This window comes from Moschus berezovskii, chromosome 23 (genome assembly GCF_049115385.1).
Source record: "Moschus berezovskii isolate FMDL1 chromosome 23, NW_MosBer_1.0, whole genome shotgun sequence".
NCBI lineage: Eukaryota > Metazoa > Chordata > Mammalia > Artiodactyla > Moschidae > Moschus > Moschus berezovskii.
Window position 1 is genome coordinate 24,756,731 of NC_142482.1, and position 14,507 is coordinate 24,771,237.

Sequence of the window (14,507 nt, forward strand, 5' to 3'; positions counted from 1 at the left end):
ACCTTGTAATGATTTATTCACTAGGATAAACATGTACTTTGTGATCTTGAAGTAAGCTTGTACTTTCAATCTTGTTTATTTTTCAGGAGTTATTGGCTGTGGGTATTTTGATTCTTGCAGAAGGTTCAAACCCGAAATATGTGAGATGATTTTGAATTTGGTTTCAGCGAGCAGAGTGCTGTGGCAGTGGACTAAGGTACAAAGTCGTCCGTTATCAGTAATCAGGAAAAAAAATGTCACTAATTTCTCAGTCTAATTCTCACCTTGTGGCTCAGGAAGTTCTCATCACATATTGGGTAGTAGTGTTTTTTTGGGAAAAGACAAATTAGGGGCTTGAATAGATTTATGACACCTTTTCCTTTCCGGGAGCAAATATTCTGACTGAATGATGCTTTTCATATGTATGAGATATTACTGTAAACCAGACATTGCATTCAAGATAAAATAGAATTTTACTGAAATGAGAACACTGCTTTTCGACTTGTTTCTCTGATTTGTAACTCTTTATGTCTGTCTTCCCCTCCCCACTCCCAAGAACCAAACACTGTCAGACACTCAGATGTTCACTGAGTGACTACATGGATTTCCAGATATTCTTAGCTAGTCAGGACTTAAAGTCCAACTTGTGGGTTGTTCTTAAGTGGAGCATGAATTAGTAAATGAATACAATGTACTTAATAAAGTAGCCTAGATTTTACTACAGAGATCAATGCCCTAAGTAAAACTCAGGGAGCATTGTAGCTGTCACCAGATATCTGAGGGTAGACTCATGAAAAAGTAATTAAAGATAGGTCAGAGATTAAAAGAAAATCACACAAAAAAACCCAGTGTTGATATATGTGCTAAAAAAAGTGGTGAAGGAGATGAGGATTAATTGTCGTAGTTTACACGTTTGTTTGGCCATTTACGCACATCTGGACCGAAGCTGATGTCCTGGGGAAACCTGGAGTGTGGCAGCCTCTCAGACCCCTGGGTGGACTGGGGGATTTCTTCCGTGCAGCCCCGCTGCAGTGACCAGTTCTTTGCATGGGGCCTGCTCCAGACTGGAGTTTCAGAACGTCTGAATGTCTGAGATGATTCTCTGTCATAAGATCCATCTTTTTCCAGTGGGGCTGTTGTTCAATTTAACATGCCCTTGTGCATATTTTTCTGGAAGGCTTTGGCCTTCCTGGTATCTTTCCATCAAAGCTTCTTTTATGAATGTTAATCAGTTCCACTTCCTCACCTTTATTTATCTCTTTAACATGTTTTGCACAAGTTCTCATTTCCGCTGCTCTCATCAAGGTCATCAAAGACCATGATCTTACCAAATCCAGAGGCTGATTTCATCTTCCTCTGACTTGACCCTTTAGTGGCATTTGATGATCCCTCTAAACACGTTCTTCTCTTGACTTCAGAGAGGCCTCTGCTTCTTACCTCACTGGCTGCCTTCTCTAAGTCCCCAATCTCCCCACTCCGCTAAGTACTGGGGTGCACCTGATTTCCATCCCGGAACCTCATCTCTGCCTCCATTATTACCCAGGCAGCCTCATCCAGCTTCGCGGCTTTAAATGCCATCTCTGGGCTGATGACTTCAAGATCAATACCTCCATCCCAGGCCTCTCTCCCCAGCTCCAGACTTGTTTCTCATGGGCTTACTTAGTAGACACCACTACTTTGATGTCTAGTAACGATCATGGCATCTGGTCCCATCACTTCATAGGAAATAGATTGGGAAACAGTGGAAACAGTGCCAGACTTTATTTTTGGGGGCTCCAAAATCACTGTGGATGCTGATTACAGCCATGAAATTAAAAGACGCTTACTCCTTGGAAGGAAAGTTATGACCAACCTACATAGTATATTAAAAAGCAGAGACATCACTTTGCCAACAAAGGTCCATCTAGTCAAGGCTATGGTTTTTCCAGTGGTCATGTATGGATGTGAGAGTTGGACTGTGAAGAAAGCTGATGGCCAAAGAATTGATGCTTTTGAACTGTGGTGCTGGAGAAGACTCTTGAGAGTCCCTTGGACTGCAAGGAGATCCAACCAGTCCATTCTAAAGGAGATCGATCCTGGGTGTTCATTGGAAGGACTGATGCTAAAGCTGAAACTCCAATACTTTGGCCACCTCATGCGATGAGTTGACTCACTGGAAAAGACTCTGATGCTGGGAGGGATTGGGGGCGGGAGGAGATGGGGTCGACAGAGAATGAGATGGCTGGATGGCATCACCGACTCAATGGACATGAATTTGAGTGAACTCCAGGAGTTGGTGATGGACAGGGAGGCCTGGCATGCTGTGATTCATGGGGTCGCAAAGAGTCGGACACGACTGAGCGACTGAACTGAACTGAACTGAACGATCTCAAAGTTAACGTGTCTGTAAATATGGTCCTCTCTCAGACTTTCGTGTCTTAATTATCCTGCTTCTCAGGCTAAAACACAGGACTCCATCCTTGATTTCTCTCTCTCATTCCCTACATCCAGTCCATCAGCAAATCTCAGTAAGCAGGCTTTCAAAATAGTATATCCAGAAGTTGAGTGCTTACTGCCACCTGACTGTGATCACCCTGATAGACGCTTCCATTACCTGCCCTCTAGACCAGGCAGCAGCTTCCTAATCAGTCTCCTTGTCCTCCTAGAATCTGTTCTTTACATGGTCCTAAAAATACTTTTTTAAAAGTACATCAGAGATCATTATTCCCTTTGTTTTAAAAGATACTCTTTAAAAAAAATAGATGATGCTACTTCTCCATTTTATTTATTTATTTTTGGCCCCATAGTGCAGGCATATGAGATCTCAGTTCCCTGACTAGGGATCGAACCTGTGTCCCCCACAGTAGAGGCATGGAGTCTTAAGCACTGGACCACCAGGGAAGTTGCTCCTTATTCAATCTTAAAATCACCAGTAGATTCCCAGTTACACTGCAGTGAAACATTCCACCTGCCCTCTGGTCTGTCAACCTGAGTTGACCCTTGCTCACCGCTCAATAGCTCAGTGGTAAAGAATCCACCTGCAATGCAGGAGACACAGGTTTGATCCCTGGTTGAGAAGAATCCCCTGGAGTAGAAAATGGTAACCCATTTCAGTGTACTTGCTGGGAAAATCCCATAGATAGAGGAGCCTGGCAGGTTACAGTCCATAGAGTCACAAAGAGTCGGACACGACTAAGCCACTGAACATACATAAACACCCTTCTTCCCTTCCATTGTTCTTCTCCAGCCACACTGCCCTTCTCACTGTTTCTTGAACACCCCCAAGTTTTTCATGCTTCTGGACCTTTGTACTTTGTTTGACTCTTCTCATCTTACCATCAGAGGGGCTTTCTTAGATGATTTTCTCTAAAATAACTGTCCATGACCCCATTACAGGCCTTACTGTCTCCTGATCCTTCATTTGTTCTTACTATGACTTTTATCATGATTATTTGTCTATCTGTTAGTTTATATTTGTTTCCTATTTATTGCCAGGCTCTCCCACTTGAATAGGCCACTGATGGCAGCAGATTTAGCTGTCTTATTTATCATGATATCTTGGTAAGGGTAGTGGGAGATACTCAAAAACAGTCATAAAAAAATGAATGAATCTTCCTCCTCTCCCTGGCCTCAAATAAGCAGCCTTCTTTGTATCTATTCTTCAAATTTCCCATTTTCACAAAGCACTCTTTTAACCCATTCATGTCTAGTATATCTCTTTACTTTTATATTACTTTACATAGCTTTAAAGCAGAAGCAGGTGAGAAAAAAAAAGAAGTTGACTAAAATTAAAAGAAAATGTTGACAGATGTGGTAAGAAGCAGATTAATAAACAAGAAAGAATAGGGTAAGAAAGAACTTCACTTAATTCTCCCCAGTGGTTACTTAAGTTGCCAACAGCTGCCATCATAGCTGCAGTCTTTCACAGGAAAGAAAAAAGTAATGTTCACATAGCCTTATCCCTTTATTTTTGCATATTTTAATGTAAGTGCCTGCTTTACATTTTGGTGAGTAGTATGAACGTTTTAGCTTGGAATGGAACTGAAAGCAAAGAGGGAAAGTGAAAGGTGATTGCTAATGTATCATTTTTCTTTATTCTATCTTGGTTTGCTACCTGCTGTTTTTAACTTGCACTGTGAATTAGCCTGTAGAAATTACTCTGTAAACTCAATAGGGTACTTTTTCAATATAGAAAGGGCATATTCCATAAATAAGTGCTAAAGAAAGCATTTACTTTCCTGAATTACTCATATGGAAAGTTTGCTTTGTATTTCCAGAGTTCTCATTGTTTCACTTTCAAAATGATGCTGATGGTATCAATTACAATCTTTACACTTGGGCAGCAATATTTCCCACACCTAATGCCTCAAGTTTATCCCTTAACTAGTACCTCTTTGTATAAGAATGTAGAAAGTGTCACGTTAGAGCTTTGCTTATTTGGATTTAGAAGTGGGTAGAAATAATAAGTAACTTAGTGTTCAACAACAAACAGCTACAACAAAACCCAATTAAAATCCAGACAGAGGATCTGAATAGACATTTTTTAGGGAAGATGTATCCCAATGGTCAACAGATACATGAAAAGACATTTGGCATCTCTATAATCATCAGGGAAATGCAAATCAAAGCCACAATGAGATATCACTTCACACCTGCTAGACTGGTTACTATCTAAAAGACAAAAATTGGAGAATGTGGAGAAAGGGAAACCTTGTATACTGTTGATGGGACTGTAAATTGGTGCAGCCACTCTGGAAAATAGTATGGAGATTCCTCAAAAAGTTAAGAATAGAACTTCTGTATGAGACCTAAACATTCCACTTCAATAGCCAAGATATGAAAACAATCTAAGTGGCCATCAATGGGTGAATAAATTTTTAAAATGTGGTGTGTGGAAAAAAAAACAAAACAAGCAAAACCCACAAAAACTACTAAGTAATTATAGCTGCATATCTTACTTGCCTGCCAATTCTATTGTGGATATAGAGATATATGAAAGCATATTGACTGAGTTTGGATCCATAAGTGAAATCTAGCTTATGATAAACAAATGTATTTGTGGAAATCCAAATACACTCAGGACCTTAATCAAAGCAACCTATAAAAGATGGTTTTTATTTACTTTAGGCATGAACTTTCATTATTCTTAACCACATGACCACCAAACTTAACCAATCAGTTTTTTTGTTATGACATATTTCCATTTTGACGTAGGATCACAACAAACTATGGAAAATTCTTAAAGAGATGGGAATACCAGACCACCTTATCTTCCTCCTGAAAAACCTGTATACAAGTCAAGAAGCAACAGTTAGAACTGGACATGGAATAACAGACTGGTTCAAAATTGGGAAAGGAATACATCAAGGCTGTATATTGTCACCCTGCTTATTAACGTATATGCAGAGTACATCATGTGAAATGCTGGGCTGGATGAAGCACAAGCTGGAATCAAGATTTCTGGGAGAAATATCAATAACCTCAGATATGCAGATGATGCCACCCTTATAGCAAAAAGCAAAGAGGAACTAAACACCCTCTTGATGAAGGTAAAAGAGAAGAGTGAAAAAGCTTGTTTAAAACGCACCATGAAAAAACTAAGATCGTGGCATCCAGTCCCATCACCTCATGACAAATAGATGGGAAAACAGTGGAAATGGTGGCAGACTTTATTTTCCTGGGCTCCAAAATCACTGTAGATGGTGACTGCAGCCATGAAATTAAAAGAAGCTTGCTCCTTGGAAGAAAAGCTATGACAACCTAGTCAGCGTATTAAAAAGCAGAGACATCACTTTGCTAGCAAAGGTTCTTATAGTCAAAGCTATGGTTTTTCCAGTAGTCATTTATGGGTGTGAAAGTTGAACCATAAAGAAGGCTGAGCGCCAAATTGATGCCTTCTAACTGTAGTGCTGGAGATGACTCTTGAGAGTCCCTTGTTCAGCGAGATCAAACCAGTCAATTCTAAAGGATATCAATCCAGAATAATCATTGAAAGGACTGACACTGAAGCTGAAGCTCCAATGCTTTGGCCACCTGATGTGAAGAGCCGCTCACTGGAAAAGACCCTGATGATGGAAAAGACTGAGGGCAAGAGGAAAAGGAGGCGACAGAGGATGAGATGGTTGGATGGCATCATTGACTCGATGGACATGAGTCTGAGCAAACTCCGGGAGATAGTGAAGGACAGGGAAGCCTGGCATGCTGCAGTCCATGGAGTCACAAAGAGTCAAATACGACTGAGCGACTGAACAATAACAACAGTTTCTATAGACACACTAAGGTTAATAACGATTAGGAATGCTTATTCTTACAATTCACAGTTTTTAAAAACTCAAGGAACAATGGCTTGAGCAAAGTCAACTCATGGGGTAGAATAAGAGTTGGAATTTGCATCTAGTGCATTATCTTGAGTCCATCCTCTTCAAAGTATTATGGTCTTTTAAATTATATTTTGGTTTATTTATGATGTGTTTTTTCCATAAATGCTATAACAAAATATAGACTTCATTTATTTGCCTAGTCTATTTTATATAAAATTGGAGTTGTGAAATAAAATCATTCTAAAAGATTTTTAGTTTTATCTTGAATTGAAATTGAAGAGTGTTATTTTTTCTCCCAATTCTAGGTGAAGATGCTGCCTACTCCTTCTAAATTTCATTACATTTTCAATCTGCGAGATCTTTCTAGAATTTGGCAAGGAATGTTAACCATAAAAGCCGACGAGTGTGATTCAGTTCATGTTCTTCTGTCACTTTTCAAACATGAGTGCAACAGAGTAATTGCTGACAGGTGTATATTGCAGTGCTTGAGTTTAAATGTAATATATAAGCAGTTTATACCACTAGATTAACTCCTGCATTATCTACTCAAATAAGAAGAATATTTTCTTAAATTGCTCTGAGGCTTGTGATGCATGGATGTCATTTCCCACTTGCTGGTCACCTTGAAAAAACACTCCACCAATTTCCTTGGGTACTATTTCAATAAGACATTTCATTCAGAGGCAAATTTTAGTTATGTATAGTTTCTAAAAAAATTTGAAATGTGTGTAGTGAGAGCTCTGTTGCATGGTGACATTTGGTGCATAAACTAAGTCATCTTTCTGAGCCTCTATTCACTCCTCTTTAAAATATTACGGTAATGCTGGTCTTGTTTAGTCACTAGGTCACAGCTGACTCTTTTGCAACCCCATGGACTGTAGCCCATCCAGTTCCTCTGTCCATGGGATTTCCCAGGCAAGAATACTGGAGTGGGTTGCCATTTCCTTCTCCAGGGGATCTTCCTGAGCCAAGGAATTGAACCTGTGTCTCCTGCATTGGTGGGTGGATTCTTTACCTCTGAGCCACCAGAGAAACCCAGTGCTGTTCTTACAAAGCTGTAAAGGACCTACTACAATGTCTCACATAAAGTGGCCTCTGTCAAATATTAGTCCCACTCCTTCCTCCCTTCCCACTCTGATGTTATAAGTGTGAAAAGAACCTTCATACACTGGGTGTGCACAGACCCAGAAAGAGGATGCTCACCCACTACTGGCTGTCAAATTCTCCTCTTCTGTTACAACCTTCAGGGATCTTGGGCCTCACCCAAGGGACTTACCTGTTTTGTTAAAGAAAAAAAATCAGTCACACTTGTTAAAACAATAAGACACTGACCTTTTATTCAAGACTGTTGTGATAGATGTAGGGACTATACAGTGAGGTTTTGCAGTAGGGCTGAGAAATTAGGCTCAACTCTGAATACAAGCAGGGGAAAGTGAGAATTTATAACTGGGGGACAAGATGGGGGCGTTTGGATGGGAAATTACTAAGAGGAAATAAGGGGGTTATGGGAGGATTCTGCCTAAACTCATAGAAGGCAATGGCAACCCACTCCAGTGCTCTTGCCTGGAAAATCCCATGGATGGAGGAGCCTGGTAGGCTGCGGTCCATTGGGTCGCTAAGGGTCAGACACGACTGAGCATCTTCACTTTCACTTTTCACTTTCATGCTTTGGAAAAGGAAATGGCAACCCACTCCAGTGTTCTTGACTGGAGAATCCCAGGGACGGGGGAGCCTGGTGGGCTGCCGTCTACGGGGTCTCACGGGGTCGGACACGACTGAAGCGACTTAGCAGCAGCTGCTGCCTAAACTGATCTAACGGGATTCTTGCTAAAATTGGGTGATGCAAAGAAGGACATGGAAATCCAAAATTTGGGGCCTAGTTGGGAAGAGGATTCAGAGGAGCTTAAGTATGGCCACAGAGAGAGACAGTCAGTATTTTCTGTAAGTGACATTGTCACTCTCTTGGGTGGAGTTCGGTCTGCCTCTGGTCAGAAGGCTGAACGTACTGCTTCTGTGTTTTGAGATAATGGATGTACAGGGTGAGGGCTGAGAAGATGTGGAGAGAGGTTAAAACCATGTTCAGTTAGAACAGATGCCTTCCTCATTTGCATTTCTTACTCCTGTATTTTTCTTTTAGATTTATAACGCCTGATGATGAGCAGTGGTTTAATACACAACTTGTACGTTCAGTTGAAGAAAATGTTAGCCCAGATGTGGGGTCATATATTCTTCCTGAACCATACTTTGTGGATTTTCTCCGTGAGATGCCGGAACCAACTGGAGATGAACCTGAAGACACCACGTTTGAAGTGCCCAAAGTCTATGAATTGGTATTTATTTTCAGGCTTTTTCAATCACTCATCTAGCTAGGAATTTCTCCCTGCACTAGAGTCCCACTTTGGAGTTATCATAGCTTCTACAATAGTAATATGTTGTGTTTCATGTCATCATACACCAAGTGAAATATTTATTTCAAAGAAATTTAGCAGCAGTCCCATTAAAGTCAGGTATAAGACAAGTATGTGTGCAGTTATCTCGATTACTTAATATTGTTTTGAAAGTTCTAGGTAGTACAACAAAATGACAAGAAGAAAATAGATGTAATTATCAGATAGGAAAAAACAAAAGTGTTATTACTGACAGATATGATTATCTCTTAATATAGTCCAAGAGATTTTAAAAAATCAGTTTCAACTACTAAGAGTTCAGTTATATGACCAAGTGTGATATAAATCTATAGCTGAATAAATATCCTCTTTATTAGCCAATGGGCCAAATCCAGCCTACTGCCTGTTTTTGTCAGATTTGTGAGCTAAGAAGGGTTTTGCATTTTTAAATGGCAGAAAAAAAAATCAAAGAATAGTAATATTGTGTGACACATGAAAATTACACAGAATTCAAATTTCAGTGTTCACAAGTAAAGTTGTATTGGAACACAGCCAAGCCTATTTGTTTATATATTGTGTATGACTGCTTCTGTACTACAAAGATGGAGTTGAATGACCACGTGGGCCACAAAGTCTAAAATATTTACTATCTTGCCCTTTATAGAAAAAGGATTGCCATCTCTTGCCAATAATCCCAAAATAGGAAATACAACATAAAAGTATTTCATTCAGTCAGCAACAAGTATGTAAAACATCTAGGAATAAATGTGATAAAACTTTACTTGGTTAAATGGCAACACATTGTTTTTCATAAGTTAATGTATAGATTTAATGATGCGTGAAACAAGACTCCAGAGAGATTTTTTTTAAACAGGCTCACATAGAGTAATTTTGAAATGCATGTTGGTCAAAGAATTAAATGGGGAGCAACCATTTGCAAAAGAAATAAGTGAATATTGATTTCAGAATAATTTGACTACATAAACAATGTAAAATTTCTATATATTTTTAAAGCTCCACAAGCACTGTTAAGAAGCAAATAAAAACTGAGAAATACATTCGTTATATTACAGCCTTAATTAACATGGATAGTAGTTGGTGCTGGTATTCTTAAGGGAAAAGGTCAAGAATAATTTCATATTGGAAACCAACCAGTTAGGTTTCAGGATCTGAAAATGGAAATAACTAAAAGTCAATTCATTCATGACAAATTTTTAGAAATCCATTAGGTTTAACTTTTTTAAAAGAATTACTTGTGAATATCTTTACAATTACAGCATTCCTGTAATCTTAAATATTATCTTAAATATTCCTGGATCTTAAATATTATTTTTCTCTCTCCCCACTTTTAGATACCGTCCTTTGAATTTCTGTCTGAAAAACTCCAGTTTTACCAGAGACAGTTCAATGAAGTCATTAGAGGAACATCTCTTGATCTGGTGTTTTTTAAAGATGCAATGACTCATCTTATTAAGGTTCTCACTATTGATTGTTTACTGATATAAATAGATAATGTAAAAGCTTAGTGAATTTCACAGGTAAACTTTTTTAGAGAATACAAATATAGTATCTGATAGTTAACAGAAGAGACTCTATAGGGTAAGTCAGTTCACTCTCACAAACAAAGGCTTAATCAGAAACCCCTTATTTGAATCCATCTATATGACAGCAAGTGTTTTTCAAGGGCAAACTGATGGGTTTTGTGTTCAACTCGCTGAGTCAAAGAGTTTTATCTTTTTAAGACAGTAAGCTGGAGAACCCTATGAAAAAAATATTCCCTCAAACATTTTGGTATAATGGAAATCCTGTTGCCCATGGAGGAAAAGTTGATGTGTTTAAAAATGTTGATTTCGTAATTGACTTACAGACCATGGGGAAAAGGGAAATGAGGGTATACAGGACTGATAAAAATGGGAACCCATTGGAGGAATCACCTAAAAGGAGTATGGCTTGGATCCAGGTGTGAAAGGCTGCAGGAGGGAGTTGTTTGACTGTGTAATTTATAGATAAAAAAGGAGTTTCTCCAACAAATTGGAATAGGACATTTTCATAAAGAGGAGACAGTTAACTCTGTATTTATTATAGAATCGTCTTCTGCAAAATTGGTGAATTTACATTCATCTATTCAGCAATTAATAATTATTACTTTTAAAAGTATCTATCTATTTATTTAGGCCATGTTGGGTCTCAGTTGTGGCACGCGGGATCTTTCATCGCGGCTCGTGGACACCGTAGTTGTGCGGGCTCTGTAGCTGTGGCATGTGGGCTGTTGTTCTGAGGCATGTGGGATCTTAGTTTCCAGACCACAGATTGAACCTGAATCCCTTGCATTGCAAGGCAGATTCCCAGCCACGAGACCACCAGGGAAGTCCCAACAAATAATTATTGAGTACCCACAGTGGCTTGGTCTTAGGGGCCTGGTACCCTGTTCTAGGTGCAAAACCACATAAGTGGTTAATGTACTTAAAATATAATAGTAGATTTGACACATATCAAGGTGTCTGCCCCCTGTAAAACTTGAATTTTAAAAAATTCTTTGTTGTGATAAATGAAGTTAATGATCCATCTAGATTTTCTTCTGATCAGTGGTATTAATGTGAAAGACAGCTTTTTAGCAATGTCTCCAACTGACCTGCATAAGATTCCAACCACAGTTTGGGCCTTATCCTCTCTGTGAGGGAATCTTCTTAGAAATGTAACACAAGGCTAAAGGCTGTTTCCCTAAGTTTTTTCTACAGATGTTTCCATGCCTCCATTGTAAGTAGAATTTTGATACTTTGAAAAAATTTTCACTGGCAGAGATATGGCAAAGGTAGCGTTTGGTGCAGAGCTGAGTAGCATTTGTTTTCTGCTTAAGTCAGTGTGTTAGACTGATGGTAATAAGCAAACAGTTCTAAACTGCTCTCTGCAGATTGGGAAGAGCAGTTCCATTACCCGTTGAGTCTGAAAATAATAAAATTACACACACACAGAAAATCATTTTAAAATAGGAGATAGGAAAGCCAATTTGCACTCTTTTTCATAATGTAAATATAGATGGGCAATGAAAGAACTGGAATTGAATAAATCAATATGAAACCTTTTACATTAAATGAAAAAGTCTAATGTAGTCTCTAAGCATGTGGTCAAACCTTGGTCCCATTTATTGCAAGCAGATGTAAACAGCTGAATTCTATTTTCAAATATATACTATTTTATTTCAAAACAGATTTCACGAATAATCCGAACATCATGTGGAAATGCGTTGCTTGTGGGTGTAGGTGGTTCAGGAAAACAAAGTCTTTCAAGATTGGCCTCTTTTATAGCTGGATATCAAATATTCCAGATAACATTAACCAGGTAAGATAATATGAAACACGCCAATATGTTTTTTTCTCTATTGTTGATTTCACTGGAGTGAAATGTTTGCTTAAAAAATTACATATGTAATTATGACTGACTCGTGTCGTTGTATGGCAGAAAGCAACACAACATTGTAAAGCAATTATCCTCCAACTAAAAAATGAAATAAAAATTTAAAAAATTACAATAGGACGTATCTGGAGGTTCAGTGGTTAAGACTCCATGTTTCTACTGCTTGGGGCAACAGTTTGATCCCTGGTCAGGAAACTGAGATCCTGCATGCTGCTGGGCATAGCCAAATAAAAATAAAAAAGATTACAACAATTTATTGTATTTCTTTTTCAAGTAAACGTTTTTATTTCAGGGTTGGACACGACTGAGCGACTGAACTGAACTGAATATACATTAAAAAAAATGTTCACAAATCATGGGTGTCAAAAAGTAAGAACACCTGTGTAGTTAGTTCACAGATTAAGAAATAAAACATCACTAGTGCCCAGAAGTACACCTTGGGTCTTGTCCCAGTCACTACCCTCCTAAGGGGAACGATATTCTAACTTCTAAGCCCATTGACTTGTTTTGCCTGTTTTTTAGTTTTACGTCAGTCAAATCGTATGGGGTTTCCTGTTTAGTGTCCAGCTTCTGTTGCTTGCGCGGTGTCTGTGAGAGTCACCCATGATGCCACATGCAGCAGTAGTTTATTCATTTCTATTGCTGTGGAGCCTTCCATTTTATCACATATTGCCACAATTTGCTTATCCATCGTACTGCTGATAAACATTTGTGGGATTTTCATTTTGCAAATACAGCTGTTATGAATATTCTTGCACATGTCTGAGTATACTCCTCGAGATAGAAGTGGTGGGTATAATGACGCAGGGGGAGTGAGGAGAAGAGGCCAGGCAGAGGAGGAAATCTGGAGTGGTTTCCAGAAACCCCGGGAGGCAGAGAATTAGCCTAAAAACGAGATTAAAGCAGGAAGAGTGGTGTCAAACCTTTGAGTGGATCAGATGGGGGCAGAAGCCACCATTAAGGAAGTGAAGAAGCAAATATACAAATGTTAAAACTCCTCAAGAGGCTTAGCTATGAAAGAAAGCAGCGAGAGGGGTCTGGACCTAGAGAGGGTGTGCTGTGACCATGTCTATATATTGTAAAAGCAATGCCTAACAGTCTGCTTAATTTTAAAAAATGAGCACAGTGGCTTTGTGACTTCATTGAGTGGTCAGTGAGAGGGTTGCTCTATCAACACTGGACACCCACTTCTGAGTAGGGATGTGGACTGTGTCGCTCTCATGGGTGCAGCTGCTTCTCAGCAAACCAACTTCCCGTTTCCCTTTTTAATGAGTTCTCCCCCTTGGGAATTATTTTGCGGGATAGATCGTTTCTTTTTGATAGTATTCCTTTTGCTGAGGTCTATAAGACTTTTAACTATAGTGCCACCCAGAAGGGCTTTACTTCCTCTCCTAATTTAAAAATAAGCTATGACATCTCTTATATGAAGAATCTAAAAAGAAATGATACAGATGAACTTATTAAAAAAATAAAACAGACTCACAGACTTAGAGAATGAACTTTCAGTTGCTGGGGGAAGAATGGGAGGAAGGGATAGTTAGGGAGTTTTGGATGAATATGTACACATTGCTGTATTTAAAATGGATAGCCAATAAGGACCTACTGTATAGCATAGGGAACTCTGCTCAATGTTACGTGGCAGCCTGGAAGAGAGGGGAGTTTAGGGGAGAATGGATACATGTATATGTATGGCTGAGTCCCTTTGCTGTCCACCGGATATTGTCACAGCATTGTTAATTGGCTATACTCCAATACAAAATAAAAAGGTTAAAAAAATAAAAGTAAGCTATTTATACATTTAGGTGTAGTTAAACTTACTCCTTGGAAAAAAGGTTATGACTAACCTAGACAGCATATTAAAAAGCAGAGACATTGCCAACAAAGGTCCGTCTAGTCAAGGTTATGATTTTTCCAGTGGTTATGTGTGGATGGGAGAGTTGGACTGTGAACAAAGCTGATCACCAAAGAATTGATGCTTTTGAACTGTGGTGCTGGAGAAGACTCTTGAGAGTCCCTTGGACTGCAAGGAGATCCAACCAGTCCATCCTAAAGGAAATCAGTTCTGAATATTCATTGGAAGGACTGATGTTGAAGCTAAAACTCTAGTACTTTGATCATCTGATGCAAAGAGCTGACTCATTTGAAAAGACTCCGATGCTGGGAAAGATTAAAGGTGGGAGGAGAAGGGGACGACAGAGGATGAGATAGCTGGATGGCATCACCAACTCAATGGACACGAGTTTGAGTAAACTCTGGGAGTTGGTGATGGACAGGGAGGCCTAGCGTGCTGCAGTCCATGGGGTTGCAAAGAGTCGGACACGACTGAGCAACTGAACTGAACTGAACTGAAGCTACATCATCTTGAAGCCCATAACAACCTTTACAAACTGGTAATTATCTTCATTTTGCAGATGAGGAAACAAGCTGT

General features: G+C 39.1%; 1 protein-coding gene across 2 annotated transcripts in view; it reads left to right on the top strand.

Moving 5' to 3' along the window:
* Positions 1-14,507, top strand: part of DNAH8 (dynein axonemal heavy chain 8) — a 324,005-nt gene that overhangs the window by 170,882 nt on the left and 138,616 nt on the right. For both annotated transcript variants that reach the window (XM_088831445.1, XM_055406188.2), the window contains 5 exons: positions 87-196; positions 6,584-6,747; positions 8,416-8,608; positions 10,018-10,140; positions 11,874-12,004. In XM_088831445.1, coding sequence (XP_088687571.1) covers positions 87-196; positions 6,584-6,747; positions 8,416-8,608; positions 10,018-10,140; positions 11,874-12,004 — 721 coding nt within the window. The remainder of the gene's footprint in view (positions 1-86; positions 197-6,583; positions 6,748-8,415; positions 8,609-10,017; positions 10,141-11,873; positions 12,005-14,507) is intronic.